Source organism: Ursus americanus, chromosome 30, assembly GCF_024610735.1.
Source record: "Ursus americanus isolate L20-20 chromosome 30, mUrsAme1.1.p, whole genome shotgun sequence".
In the NCBI taxonomy this organism is placed as follows: domain Eukaryota; kingdom Metazoa; phylum Chordata; class Mammalia; order Carnivora; family Ursidae; genus Ursus; species Ursus americanus.
This window is the reverse complement of record NC_142156.1, coordinates 9,964,994-9,978,026: the sequence shown is the minus strand read 5'-3', so window position 1 is coordinate 9,978,026 and position 13,033 is coordinate 9,964,994. Positions and strand designations below refer to the sequence as shown.

The following is a 13,033-nucleotide window of genomic DNA, read 5'->3' as shown; positions in this document are numbered from 1 at the left end:
GGGGGCGCCTGGGTGGCACAGCGGTTAAGCGTCTGCCTTCGGCTCAGGGCATGATCCCAGCGTTATGGGATCGAGCCCCACATTAGGCTCCTCCGCTGGGAGCCTGCTTCTTCCTCTCCCACTCCCCCTGCTTGTGTTCCCTCTCTCGCTGGCTGTCTCTATCTCTGTTAAATAAATAAATAAAATCTTAAAAAAAAATAATCTTATGTTCAGGAATATAATTTTGTAAATGTAATAAAAAACATTAGCAGGAATTGTTTTAGTGTTGGAAGACTATGGATAAGTTGTTTCACCAATTTTCCCATTTCTTAAATTCTCTAGGATTGACATGACTTGCCTACTTTATCTTTTGTGCCCAGAGCCTCAGCAAGCAAAGCATGGCCGCAGGAGACCGTGAGCTCACACACGCAAGCCCCGGGGAGTACGTAAACAAACAAAGTAAATCTCCCAAACTAGGCTAATTTCCTCTAATTTGTAGGCTCACAGAAGCAAATGCTTGTGACAAGAGAACTACAAGCAGTCAAAGCAGCAGCCACGTTGCCAACACAGGGCAGGGCGGGGCCTTTCCTCCCCCTCAGCCTATAAAAGGGCCCACGCATGGCCTCATCTAGGAGCTGAGCTAGTAAGAACTTGAACCACTATGCTCTCTCTGCAAGATGCCCAGACAGCCCAGATTTCTACCCTCCACCCCAAACTGGTCTTCTTCCCCTAAACATAATCAGGGATTAAAAGCCCCCAGCCCCCTCATGTCTACTGTGGGCAGGGACCCTGTACCCTAAACCAGCGTCTCCTGGTCTGTCCGAACCAGCCCCAGTTGGGCCGCTACCTTCTGGTCCGTCAGGGAGTACATGTTGCCAATAATTTGGGCTGCCATCTTCCGCGTGTCTGTGGAACGGTCCTGGAAGGCTCTCTGAACAATGGGCATGATGAGGGCCAGGGACGGAGCATCAATGAAGTGGACAAACTTGGTATCCAGCAGGGTCTGCAAGCACTTCTGGGTCTTCCTGGAGGGGTCCGTCAGGGCATCCAGCAGGACTGGGGCAATGGCTGCATGTCCAAACAAGAGAAAAGCTAGTTTATATGAGTCTTGGGTGTGGCAAAGCCGCTGGGTCACCTGAACTACAGAGGGACACAAGAGAAGGGAGACTAGGGATACCCCTCCTCAGAGCCCCACAAGTTACCAGCTGTGGAAGCCAGCCTGCTTGCAAAGAGCAATCCCTGCTCCACGAGGAAGAAGGTGGCAGCCATCACCCCTCTGCACCGCTCAGCCTTATCTGGCAGGACAACTGGGGGCAACCTTCAGTGGGCACCGAGCTGCAGCCACGGTGCTGAGCCTCCATGGGAGCGCTGCTCGGGCACCACGTGCCATCTCACTGGACCGGCAGCCCTGGGTGGTTTTGCAAAAACACTGTTTTGAGACACCAAAGGCCACTGAGCCAGTGATAGCAATGAAGCACACCATACTCAGAGCAGGTCAGCCCAGATAAAACAAGCTCTCCTAGTCAGCATCGTCAGCAAAGCAAAGAACTGCCAGGAGAATACTTAGCGTTTCTTTTCCACAAGCCCAGGGGCTTCAACCACTATAAAAACCCATGCTGTCAGCAATTAAAAACAAAAACACCTGATAATCCAAGTAAAAAACCGACAAAAGATTTCAATAGTTCTCCAAAGAAGATATGCAAATGGCCAATAAGCCCATGAAAAGACGGTCAAGTCGTCAGTCATTACGGAAATGCAAATCGAAATGACAATGAGATGCCACTTCACACCCACAAGGGTGGCTGTACCCAAAAAGCCAGGAACAGTGTCAGCAACAGGAACTCTCACACACTGCTGCTGGGAACGTTCAATGATCCAGCCGTTTTGGCAAACAGTCCAGCAGTTCCTTGGAAAGGCAGTTACCATACCATGACCCAGCAATTTCCATTCCTGGGGATCTAACCAAGAGACCTGAACACGCCTACAGAGAAAACCACCTTGTACACAATGTTCACAGCAGCATTACTTTGAACAGCCAATACTAGAAACAGCCCAAACGTTCAGCAACACATGACTCAAGAAACAAAATGTGGTCTATCCCTATGATAGATTATCGGGCCATAAGAAGAACTGGAGCACTGACCCATGCCACGATATGGATGCACCTTGAAAACATGAGCTAAGCTCAAGAAGCTCCACAAATGATCCCACCTCAGGAAGTGCCCCCAACAGGCAAGCCCAAAGAAACAGAAAGCAGAGCAGTGGCTGTCAGGGCCCAGAGGCAGGGAAGGAAATGAAGAGTGAATGCTAACAGCTGTGGGGTTTCTTTGTGGGGTCAGGAAAATGCCCCGGAACTAGACAGTGGTGATATTTATGTAATTTTGTGAATATACCAAAAAAAAAAACCAAAAAAAAACCCACTGAACTGTGTAAATTTTTAAGTGATTTTAACATTATGCAAATCGTACCTCAATTAAAAAAAAAAAAAAAAAAAAGACCCATGCTGGAGTCCCAAAAACGAAAGCACTTGCCCTCATTTGATAGAGATTGAGACTGCCCCCAGCCCTAGGAACCCCCAGGGCTACTGGACATCGTGAAAAACAATAAAACCCAAGGATACCTGTTCACCGCTTGACAAACAAAAACACACAAGTAAGAAACATAGTTTTCTGAATGAAAAAAAGTCTGGTAACACCCTGGCTGAACCATTACCTACGTTCTACACCGAAGCTTAACACTTAATAAGTGACGTGCTGGGTGAGGTGGCTGCTGGGTTTTATTTCTAGAAATCAACCTCCTGTCATCACCCCATCAAGAACCACACTAAAGAACACAATTAAGGGGAATAACCCTTCCCTAAGCTTCCCCTCCATCACATCTTCTGGAATGAGACAGACTTGAAAGTTCCCAAAAAATATATGATGTTGATGTGGTCCAGAACGTGTCCTTCGATTCTGTTGACCTCAGGGCTCAGCTTAATGCACAGGGCTCTCTCAGAGTCAGGCTGCTTCTGACTCAGTTTCCCTATCTGTGCAGTCAATGACGATTGCTCTAGACCAGTGGCAAAACTGCTTCCGAACTACTTCCCACTAACTATCCTAGAAAAAGGGTTTCCCAGAATTCAGAGGTTATTTCAATGTGAATGTATCTGTCCTCGGAGGGCAAAAACCTTTGCTGAATGCACGTTCCCTGCAGTGTCCAGGAATGGGAGGAGGAGCCAGGGCCGGGGCCCTCATGGGAGAAGTGTACCCAGGATCTCCGGGTTCCTGATGACCGAGCCGATCTGCCTCAGCGCCTGCTGTCCGGCCTTCTGCACTTTGACGTGGGAGTCGGTGAGCACCTCCGTGAGCTTGGGCACAATGTTGGGCAGACAGGACGACAGCTGCTTGGGAGCACAGTATGCCATTGCCCCGAGCAGCTCCACTGACCCTGCAGATGGCAGACACACGCCCAGCATGGAACCACGGAGCATGGGCAAGGGAACCCCTTGTGCCGGCTGCCTGGGCACGGGACAACCGGCCTGCCCCCCTGCAGGAGGAGGATGGAGGGGAGGGGTGGTTCCAGGAGAGCAAGCGCAATGCTCCTGAGGCCTGCTGAGCCACGGCATTCTGGGGGGGATGCAAGGTGGCGTGGGGAAAAGAGGCAAAGACCAGGATGAGGGAAGACCTGGCTGAGCCCTGGAGGTGACCCAAGGCCAATTCACTGAACTTCTCTGGCCTAGTTTCTTTATCCATGTATGAAGAAACTCATTTAGATCTGTGATTTCTCCAACTGCAGAGTGGAACCTGAAGGACTGAGGGGGAGGGGGAGCCGAGGGGGAGGGCCCCAGATCTGGACCCTGCCCAAACCAGAACAGCTCTGCTTGAATCTGTTTTGCATATTAGGATGCCAGAGAAGATTCTATTTTTAAAAAGGGGCTTAATAGGGGAAAAAAGCTTTAAAGTCACAGAAGTAGCCACAAACTAACTTTAAAGCTCTGGGACTTCCTATTTAGGACTATGGCTTCCACCAGAGGCCTGTTCTTTGCATGAAAGCACACGAATTATTGAAAGACTGAGCTGCCTGAGGGCTCAGAGGGTCTTGGCCTTGTCCATGGGCTGGGGAGCACACATTCACAGGACAAGATCCCTGGATTGCTCCCCGGGTTCCTGCAAGGGCAGCCTTCAGAAAAGGAGGTTGGGACAGAGACACTGAAGGGAGCAGCCTTACCAGCTTTGGTCCTCCAGGATTCCTCCTCCAGGGCAGCCAGTAAGGAGGGGAGCACCAGCTTCACCCCGTGAGCACTCAGGTTGCTCATCACAGCCTTGGCACAATCATCTGCAGCCTCAAGGGAGGAGAAAAGGCGTTCAGGGGCCTCTTTGCCCAAGCAAGGGTCAAGGCCTGATGCTAGTCTGAATGTTCCTCCTGGTGACTAACACTTACTGGGGATCTCCTGTGTCAGACCCTGTGCCCAGGCCTACAGACGCAGCTGAGAAGGAGACTTTCTCATCTCTCAGAGCTGTAATGCTTTACTGGGAATCAGAGGAGTCTGTACCAGTCACCGGTGCCCAAGGTGCAGGCAGAGGGGTTCCAGCAGCGGGCCCTTCCACCCCCTCAGCCCCCAGGCAGAGACTCACAGCCAGCGGCTGCCCCAGCTGGCGGCAGGTCTCACGTGCAGCCTCAGGACTTACCTCACGCACATATTGGTTCCCATCCCCGAAGCACAGCAGCAGATGGGGCAGCACGTGAACCACGTATGGCTCGAAGAGCTTCCCCAGCATGGTGCAGAGCATCTCGAAGGCGAAGAGGGCTCCTGGGGGAGAAGGCGGGACAGCTGGAAACAGACTGTGCTCTGGAGGCAGCCACAGGATCGCCTGCCTGCCATCTCCTCGCCCTCTGGAAACACTCAAGGTAGCCCCATGAGAGAGCAGCACCCCCCACGTCCCTGAGAGCATGGACATGGCTAAGCAGAAAGGAGGAGAGAACCGGGCCGTGTCTGCCACTTCCAGGCACTAGCAGCTAGTAAAGCCAATTCTTTCTCAGCTGACGGTCTCTAAGCTGAGTGAGAAATAAAGTCCAGGCCACGGCAGCAAGGACCAGATGGAATGGGTTACACAATCTGCCCCCTCAAGAGCATACACACAAACACCAGGCCCTCGGCGGGGAAGGAAAAGCCAGATTCCTTCCTCTGGCGGTTGTGGGGACTGACTTCCCACCCCGGGCAGCCCCAAGCTCAGAGACACTCACCCTCTCGCCGGCGGAAGTTCTTCTTATCCTGGATGGCGTCGGTCAGCGCGGCCATCATCTCCTGCTGCTTTAGTGAGAGGATGCCCAGGCCCTTCACCAGGCCCGCCAGCCCGTAGGCGGCCCCTTTGCGCTCTGCGTACTTGTCTGACTCCAGCAGCTGCTGCATCAGCCTCTGGATCATCCCTCCTGCATCCTCTTTGATGGCTGGCACGAGAGGTGGCAAGCAGCTGGCCACGGACTCCTGGACCTAGGGGAGAGGCCTGCCTCGTCAGTGCCGCAGCTCACCCACAGCCGGTTCCCGGGGGCTGCCACAGTCCTGTGCAGCGCCTCGCCACTAGATGTCCCCAAGTCCCATCTCAGCCACTGCCTGTCAGACAACACGGCGTCAGGACAAGCGAACAGCATTATATGCCTGTGGAGGACACGGGCTCTGCCACAGTGCACACTACATCTGTAAGGACTGGTCAGGTGAGAGAAAACTCCAGAAGACCCACTCACACGGAAAGATCTAGAGAGAAGCCTTACTGCACTTTCTTAAAAATGGCCCAAGTCTCTCAGTTTTCTGTCAAAGGCACGGGTAATTAATCCAGCCTTGCCTTGGAGGGCCAGGCCCAAACTGAGTGGTACCAAAAGACACCACCAGTTCTGCCTTCCAGCCACAGCTCAGGAAGCCCAAAAAGAGAGCACAGCAAAGCGCTGTGCTGCCAGAGGCCCAGGCAGAGCCCTTGCAGGGGAGTTCTCAAATTTATGTGACCAGTTTTGTAAACCTACATTTGACACACTCTGGGTGATCCAAAATGCAAGTCAGGGGGAGGAGAGAGGGGAGAAATATACACACATATTATGTTTTTCCAAAAACAAAACAACAATCCTTGTGCTGTGGCTTGGAGACTACATTAAAAGGCCCCTGAAGTGTGTAAGGAACACAAAGAGGGTCAGGGAAAGCTCAGCAGACGGAGCCTTCCGTTTGTTTGTTTGTTTGTTTGTTTGTTTTTTTAATCTTGGTATCCCCAGTGCTGGGTTTATACTAAGTGGGGGAAAAAAAAGTATTTAGTAAATGAGTGGAAAAAATGAAAATCTCCAGAAGTCTATTGGAACAAAATAACTCCCTCTCGGGGTGCTTTTTACTATAAACCAGGCTGCCCCAAGAGAGGATGACTCCTTGCTGAGAACTAGGCATTCTGGGCCCTGATCCCCAACTTGGCCCTAGCACCCTGCTGCACACCTCAGTCGGTCCCAATTCCCCAACTGGCTTGTGGGCGCCCGGCCAGGAGGCGGGTACCTGCTGGGAGGGGGTAGAGAGGGCAGCAATGAGCTTGGCAACGATGGGCTTCACTTTGGGGTCGCTCTTGTCCAGGTGCTTGGCCAGAGAGCCCATGAGGACCACCACACTCTGCCGCACGGCATCATAGCTGGCATCATTGGGCGCGTTCTTCAGGAACTCCTCGAACACCGGCAGCAGCGAGTTGACGTTCTCCTGGAAAGCCAAGCCCACCCAGAGCCTCACGTCAACCCTCCAGGCTGCATCTGGGCATGACGGTCTCTGCACTGAGGACTGAGTCCAAATCTGGCTCCAGGACCAGCATCCTGACAAGCCAGCCAGCAATGCCAGCAGGTTTCCCAGTTTGCTAGCAGGAATGCAGCAGACTTAGAAGAATTTAACACCCTTTTGGGGTCTTTTTGGCTCAAAAGAAAGAGATATGAAATTTTTCATGGGGGCCAGTACCCTGCCAGGCCTCCTGGCACTCAGCCTCCCTGTGTCACACTGCTCAGCCCTGCCTCCTGCCCCGGCCCAGCCCGCTCCTCACCCCCTCTGCTGGCTGAGATTTCTCACCTTCCCGTGGGCGTTGAGCGTTGCGAGGGCTGCATCTAACATACACTTCCGGACATCTGGGTTTCGGTCATTGAGAGCATCGGGGACAAAAAACTGGAAGAGGGGCTTCACCTGAGAGCTGTCCAAACACTGGGAGAGCTTGTTCAGGGCCAAAGCCAAGCCACACCTGGGCAGAAGGGGGAGCGTGTCAGGGGGGCGAGGGCTGGCCAGGGGCTCCCTCTGCTGGTGGAATCTATCCTGGTATGCCACGAGGGAAGGGAGCTTGCAGCAGCTCCCTCGGGCGCAGAGCATAGCGTGGAGCCCACTGCCTGGTGCTTACCCACCAGTCTACACAATGGTCTCAACAACCCATTTGTCAAATGGAGACCTGTCATATGCCCAGAGGTCCTACAGGGTGACCTTGGGCAGGGACCAGCTCTGCCTATTTCCGCACATGTGAGTGCAATGCCTACCCTTCTACCTCCAGGGCAGGCTGCAGGATGAAGGCACTCAGAAGTAAACCTACTCTACAAAGGCAAAAGTGCTATTATCCTTTTCAGCTAGAGAACAGTGAAAGGTCTCCAGGGGCCTCTGAGGAAACAGAGGCTGGGAGGAAAGAAGAGAAACATGCCCAAAGTCACTCGGATAGCCCAGGAGTGAGGACTTGAACTCAGGTCTCTCTGACTCAGAGCGACATCTTGCCCTTTCCTTCCACTGTCCCATGACTCCACGCTACCTCCTCTCAACACCCGGCCCAGCCAACCTGCGGTATCTCAGAAAGCTCTGCGTGGACTGCAATGGCTGTCATACCTGGCTTCCCACTGATCTGGAGGAGATTCGGAGATAACGCGTCCTAAGGCATCCAGCACTGGGGGTGGCCGCTGCAACAGACAGGCTGATAAATGCGCTGCGGTGCTCTCCCCAGCCGAGCCGGGCGAGCCAGCCACCCAGCTGTGAGGTGGGAGATCAGTCACAACCACCCTGGGCCACAGTGAGCGCCAAGACTCCTGTCCAGAGCAGGACAGAGGCCAGGCAGAGTCCGACCCACCCTCCCGTGGCCCAGCCCGCAGCAGGGTACGCAGGCCACTCACATACAGCTTCTCCTGATAGATCTCCATGAGTCTGCCCATAACCTCTGCCGCCTGCCGCTGGTACCGGGCCACGGCTTGGGAGAGGGCTTCGGCCCCGGCCTGCCTCACAGCTGCCTCGTGATAGATGACATCGTCGATCAGCAAGGAGCAGAGGTCTGGCTGCAGATCTAGGCCCATCGTTGACCAGAGCCTGTAGCAGACCAAAGGCAGGGACTAGTCAGACAAGGATCTGAAGCACCCACCCCGCCAAACCCAACCACCCGGTTCTTCTCTTGCTGTAGGTGGAGCGCTCTGGGTCCAGTTTTTTCATAAGGGGAGAGAGGACAGAGCAGGAAAAAAAAAACCAGCGCAATCCTCCAGGGGTTCTCACCTCTCAGCCAGCTTCCGGATCTCCTCCTCCTTGTCAAATTTAACCACCCAGAGCCTCCGCAGAAGGTTCAAGCCATTCTTCTCATCGGTGTCAGGCGCTGGCAATACCATGTGGAGTTCCATCAGCCCCTGAGATGGGGTGGGATGGGACTGAGTGAGGCCTGACTTTGCAAGAGCTTCTGACCTGTCTCTTCGCCTCCCTCTCCAAGAACTAGCCCCCAGCTGCATGTGGGTCCAAGTTAAATCAATTAAAATGGATTCTAAGTCAGTCCCACCAGCCACATTTTAAGTGCTCGACAGCCACACACGTTGGCTCATGGCTACCACAATGGACAGCAGAGATATAAAATATTCCCATCACTGCACAAAGCGTCATTGGACAGCACGACCAGTGCTAGGAAATGCCTCGCATCACATCAACTCATTAGCGGCTCTGGCTCTTCACACAGTTTTTCCTTTGGGAGATGATGGGGCATATGGTGGTGGAATCTTCTTTAATGTAAAATCTGAAAACTTAACTCTCAATGTGCAAGACAAAACTTCAGAAAAAGGACATTCCTTTTGTCTTTACGAAAAATTCGCCACACTGCTATTCTTTTCCACATTTTGCCAAGAGCCGGTGCAAACTGTCACAGATCAACAGCAAGCAGCTGCAGACTGGCATTTGGGAAGCCCTGTCTCATACTCCAAGGGGATCCTTTAGCTTTTGGTCCAAAAGTACGAAGAAAAGCCAAATACAAGGTGATGGGTTGAAAAAACAAATTAATCCCCTGAATCTTACCTATCTATAAAAGTACCAAGAGATCCACATTCCATTTTTTTTTTTAAAGATTTTATTTGATAGAGTGAGTAAGAGAGAGAACATGAGTGGGGGGAGAAGACGGAGAGGGAGAAACAGGCTCCCGACTGAGCAGGGAGCCCGACACAGGGCTCAAGCCCAGGACCCCGAGATCACAACCCGAGCCGAAGGCAGACATTTAAACGACTGAGCCACCCAGGTGCCCCTCCATGTTCCATTCTGGAAAACAGGTGAAGTGGGGGCACCTGGGTGGCTCAGTCAGTTAAGCATCCGACTCTTGGTTTCAGCTTAGGTCATGATTGTAGGGTTGTGAGATGGAACCCTGAGTCCAGCTCTGCACGGAGTATGGAGCCTGCTTAAGATTCTCTCTCTCTCCCTCTGCCTCTCCCCACTCTTTCACTCTTTCTCTTAAAAAAAAAAAAAAACTAGATGAAATATTCCAAAGTAAAGACAAAAATAGCCAGTGATGCAATGTGACAGCAGCTTCATCGTCCCCCTTCCTAGAACGATCCTGACCCACCCGTGACCTCTTTTCTTTGTCTCCAAGACACACAGGTGCAGATGTGAGGCATCTCCCATCATCATTTGATGGGCTCATTTGAAAGAATGTCCCTCACGCAGTTCCAACACTTGCACCGAGGGACAAGGAACACCACAGTGGCCCCACAAGGGAGCGGGTGCATACCCGGAGCGCGGTGTCCCGCACGCTGGCACAAGGGGACTGCAAGGCACAGAGCAGGACATCCACCTCCCCCTGCTCTGCGAAGGCACAGCCGTCCTCGCCACTGCTGCTGGCACACAGGGTGGTCAGGGTGTCTGAAGCCAGAACCTACGGCGAACATTGATGCGCTGCGCTCAGTTCAGCAAATTATTTCCTGCTATGGGGTCAGGGAGGGGGCCGGGCAATGGGCTGAGGGGCCCGGAGAGGGATCTGAACTGAGAACGCCCACCCCGAAGCCCCAGTGGGGCTAAGTCCCCCCTGCTCCAGCCCAGGCCAGTGGCAGGCCCCAAGCAGAACCCCTCACTAGCTGAGAATGTTCATGCTGGCTCTCTCAAAAAAAGCAGCCCTTTAGCTCGAATCCAAAAGTGAGAGCTGAGAGAGAACTAGGACTCAACCCCAAGCGCCGGACCTGAGCTCAGGGTCACAAACTCAGGTGCAGCAAAAGCCAGCTGAAAACCAGATCACCTGTAGGCGGGGAGAGCCCGTCCCGATCACCCAAGTCAGGAGGCGCAGCATGGCCACTCGGGGCAGCAGCTCTGGGCCATTCTAAGAGAGAAGAGCAGGTAAGTCAGGGTGAGGCTCTGGGGAAGGTCTGTAACCACGCCTGGCAGCACGAGCAGCGGCATCCTCTCAACCACAGGGAAACCCTGTCAGGTTTACCACTAACCCCATGGGAGCCAACGCCAGTCGGCCACCATCCTCAGGGACTCCAAACAAGTACGTTCTAAAACGTACTTGAAATTCACAGAATGTGAAATACAACGGCCCCTAAACACAGGGATACTTAACTTTACAAGGAGGAGAGAAACGCAAAATAAAATGGGATACCGTTCTTTTACCCATCATTGGCAAGGTTAATTACGATCTGAGGCTGTGTTAGGTATGGAGAGACGGGAACTCATGGTGAGGCTGTAGCTCAGACCGTGCTGCATAACCCAGTAACTCCACGCCTGAGAATGTGTCCTGCGGAACACTCATGCAGGTGCACGGGGCGCTGGGGGCACACAGTGGTGCTCACAGCAGGGAGACGCTGGAAACAACCTTAACTGAAACATGGTGCCGCACAGCATAGAACCCTATGCAGCCCATGAAGCCACTGGCATGAGAGATCACAGTACGTGGTCACATGACAGAACCAGGGCCATCCGTTTTTGCCCTACTGTGTGGGGCGATATTTCCTTTTTTTTAATTTTCTGTTTATGTGTTCTTAGAATTTTTAAACATATGCATGGATTAATCTGACACATTTTCAGAACATAATCTATTAAGAAGGACACCCTTCAGTGAATGAGGTCCAATCATAATCACAAGCAAGTCAAAGGCAGAGCGATCAACATTATTTTCCGAGTTAGAAAAAAAAACAAAAACAAAAAAAACTAACACAATAAATTGCTACAAAATCCTTCGATTTCCCCAGGTCCGAAACCCTCAGAAGACCTGCAGCGTCTCTGAGGCCGTGAGTGCTGCACTAAAGAGGATACCCGGCTGCTGCTAGAGATACGTGCCCACACTCTACGACCCCACCCGAACTGCTGATGGGCGGGGAAGTGTGGAGAGTCCCCGCCTCCCTGACCCCCTCAAGCCAAGGGGAGAGCCGAGCTCCCCTGCCAACCTCGTCCACACGCCCAGGCGGGTTGCTGGGAGAGGCCCTCAGCTGGGCATGGACGGTGAGGATCTGAAGAATCTGGGCCATGCGCTCCTCCTCCTCCTCGCTGTGGTGGGGCATCTCAGTCAGCACCATCTTTAGAAACGGGAAGACTAAGGAGAAGGCTGGTGCAGACAGGGGCGCGGCATCTGCGAGAGCAAGAAGCAGACACAATCTTGCAGGCACCTACAGAGCTGCTGCCTCGGTTTCCATCCTCAAGGTGAATGGGGAAGGGGCGAACGAGGCTGGAGGCCCTTTCTGATGCCCAGAAGCACAGAATATGATGGCAGGGACAACAGCTGGTAGTCCAGCTCCGAATCCTGTTCTTACCCTAAACACTGCCCAGTTCCAGAAGGACAGAGTTAAAACACACAAGTAGATTCCAGTAAAGAGAAGTAAACTCCCAATGGGGATCACAGCGACTCACAGAATACCAGGACTCGGAAATTCTCCATCTGGTCCAACCCCCAACTTTTCAGAGGAGGAAACAAAGGCCAGGAACACAAGTGACTCGCCCAAGGCCACAGCCTCGGGAAGCCCCGGGGGCGGGGGGGACGACACTGAGGCTCATGCACTTGCTACACCAGCACATACGGCCTGGTGCCTGCTGCCCTTACCTGCCCTGTTCCTCACCTGGCTCACCCTTGCCCACCCTGCTGGTGATGGTGTGGCTATGCAGCAGGGTCACTGCCCTCTTCACAGCGACCGACAGCTCTTCCTGGCACCATGACTTATCCAGGGCACACTCTGGCTTCAGCAGGCGTAGAGTCACGTGGCTCACCAAAGTGCCTGTGTCCAAGAGAAGGAACCCAAAGAGGATGACCAACACAGAGACACGGAATCTGGCCCGGGCACAAACCAGGGACCCCAGGCAGAGAGGCCTCACACTCTGACTTAAAAGTAGTCAATGCTGCTGTGCCAAAATGTCTTCAACCTAATTTCTCATTTCAACTTCACGACAGCACTGGTGGGGGGAAGGATGCAGGCAGGCAGGCAGGAGCTGTCGTTCTGACACTAAGAAGTTACAAGTGTGAGCCACCCAGGGTTGTTCGGCCAAGGGTAAAGCTCTACCCATCTGGCGCTCTCATTTCCCTATAATAAGCCCAGGCAGCCAGTAACAGCTTCAGCAGGCTCCATAGGTGCCAACTCTTTTCCACTCAGAACTGTTCCCAGATTCTAGCCTCACCCATTGGAACATCCCCTCTAAGCTAGGCTTAGCCCCCAACAGTGAGGCTACCATAATGCCCAGCCAACCTACCGGTCTTCGTGTCTCCATAGCTAACGAAAAGCTAAAGGCCGTAGAAACCTCTCATCACGGACATGGGGCTGCTCAGAGCTCTGGGCTGCACTCACTGGCCACATGGCACCAAACCAAACCCATTGCCACCGA

General features: G+C 53.1%; 1 protein-coding gene across 2 annotated transcripts in view; it reads right to left on the bottom strand.

Moving 5' to 3' along the window:
* Nucleotides 1-13,033, bottom strand: part of GCN1 (GCN1 activator of EIF2AK4) — a 56,944-nt gene that overhangs the window by 17,522 nt on the left and 26,389 nt on the right. For both annotated transcript variants that reach the window (XM_045791581.2, XM_087857284.1), the window contains exons 25-38: nt 12,277-12,432; nt 11,611-11,792; nt 10,464-10,544; nt 9,963-10,106; nt 8,480-8,607; nt 8,110-8,299; nt 7,829-7,899; nt 7,040-7,205; nt 6,488-6,682; nt 5,206-5,452; nt 4,650-4,771; nt 4,189-4,303; nt 3,229-3,408; nt 827-1,047 (exon numbers count right to left, since the gene is read on the bottom strand). In XM_045791581.2, coding sequence (XP_045647537.2) covers nt 827-1,047; nt 3,229-3,408; nt 4,189-4,303; nt 4,650-4,771; nt 5,206-5,452; nt 6,488-6,682; nt 7,040-7,205; nt 7,829-7,899; nt 8,110-8,299; nt 8,480-8,607; nt 9,963-10,106; nt 10,464-10,544; nt 11,611-11,792; nt 12,277-12,432 — 2,198 coding nt within the window. The remainder of the gene's footprint in view (nt 1-826; nt 1,048-3,228; nt 3,409-4,188; nt 4,304-4,649; nt 4,772-5,205; nt 5,453-6,487; nt 6,683-7,039; nt 7,206-7,828; nt 7,900-8,109; nt 8,300-8,479; nt 8,608-9,962; nt 10,107-10,463; nt 10,545-11,610; nt 11,793-12,276; nt 12,433-13,033) is intronic.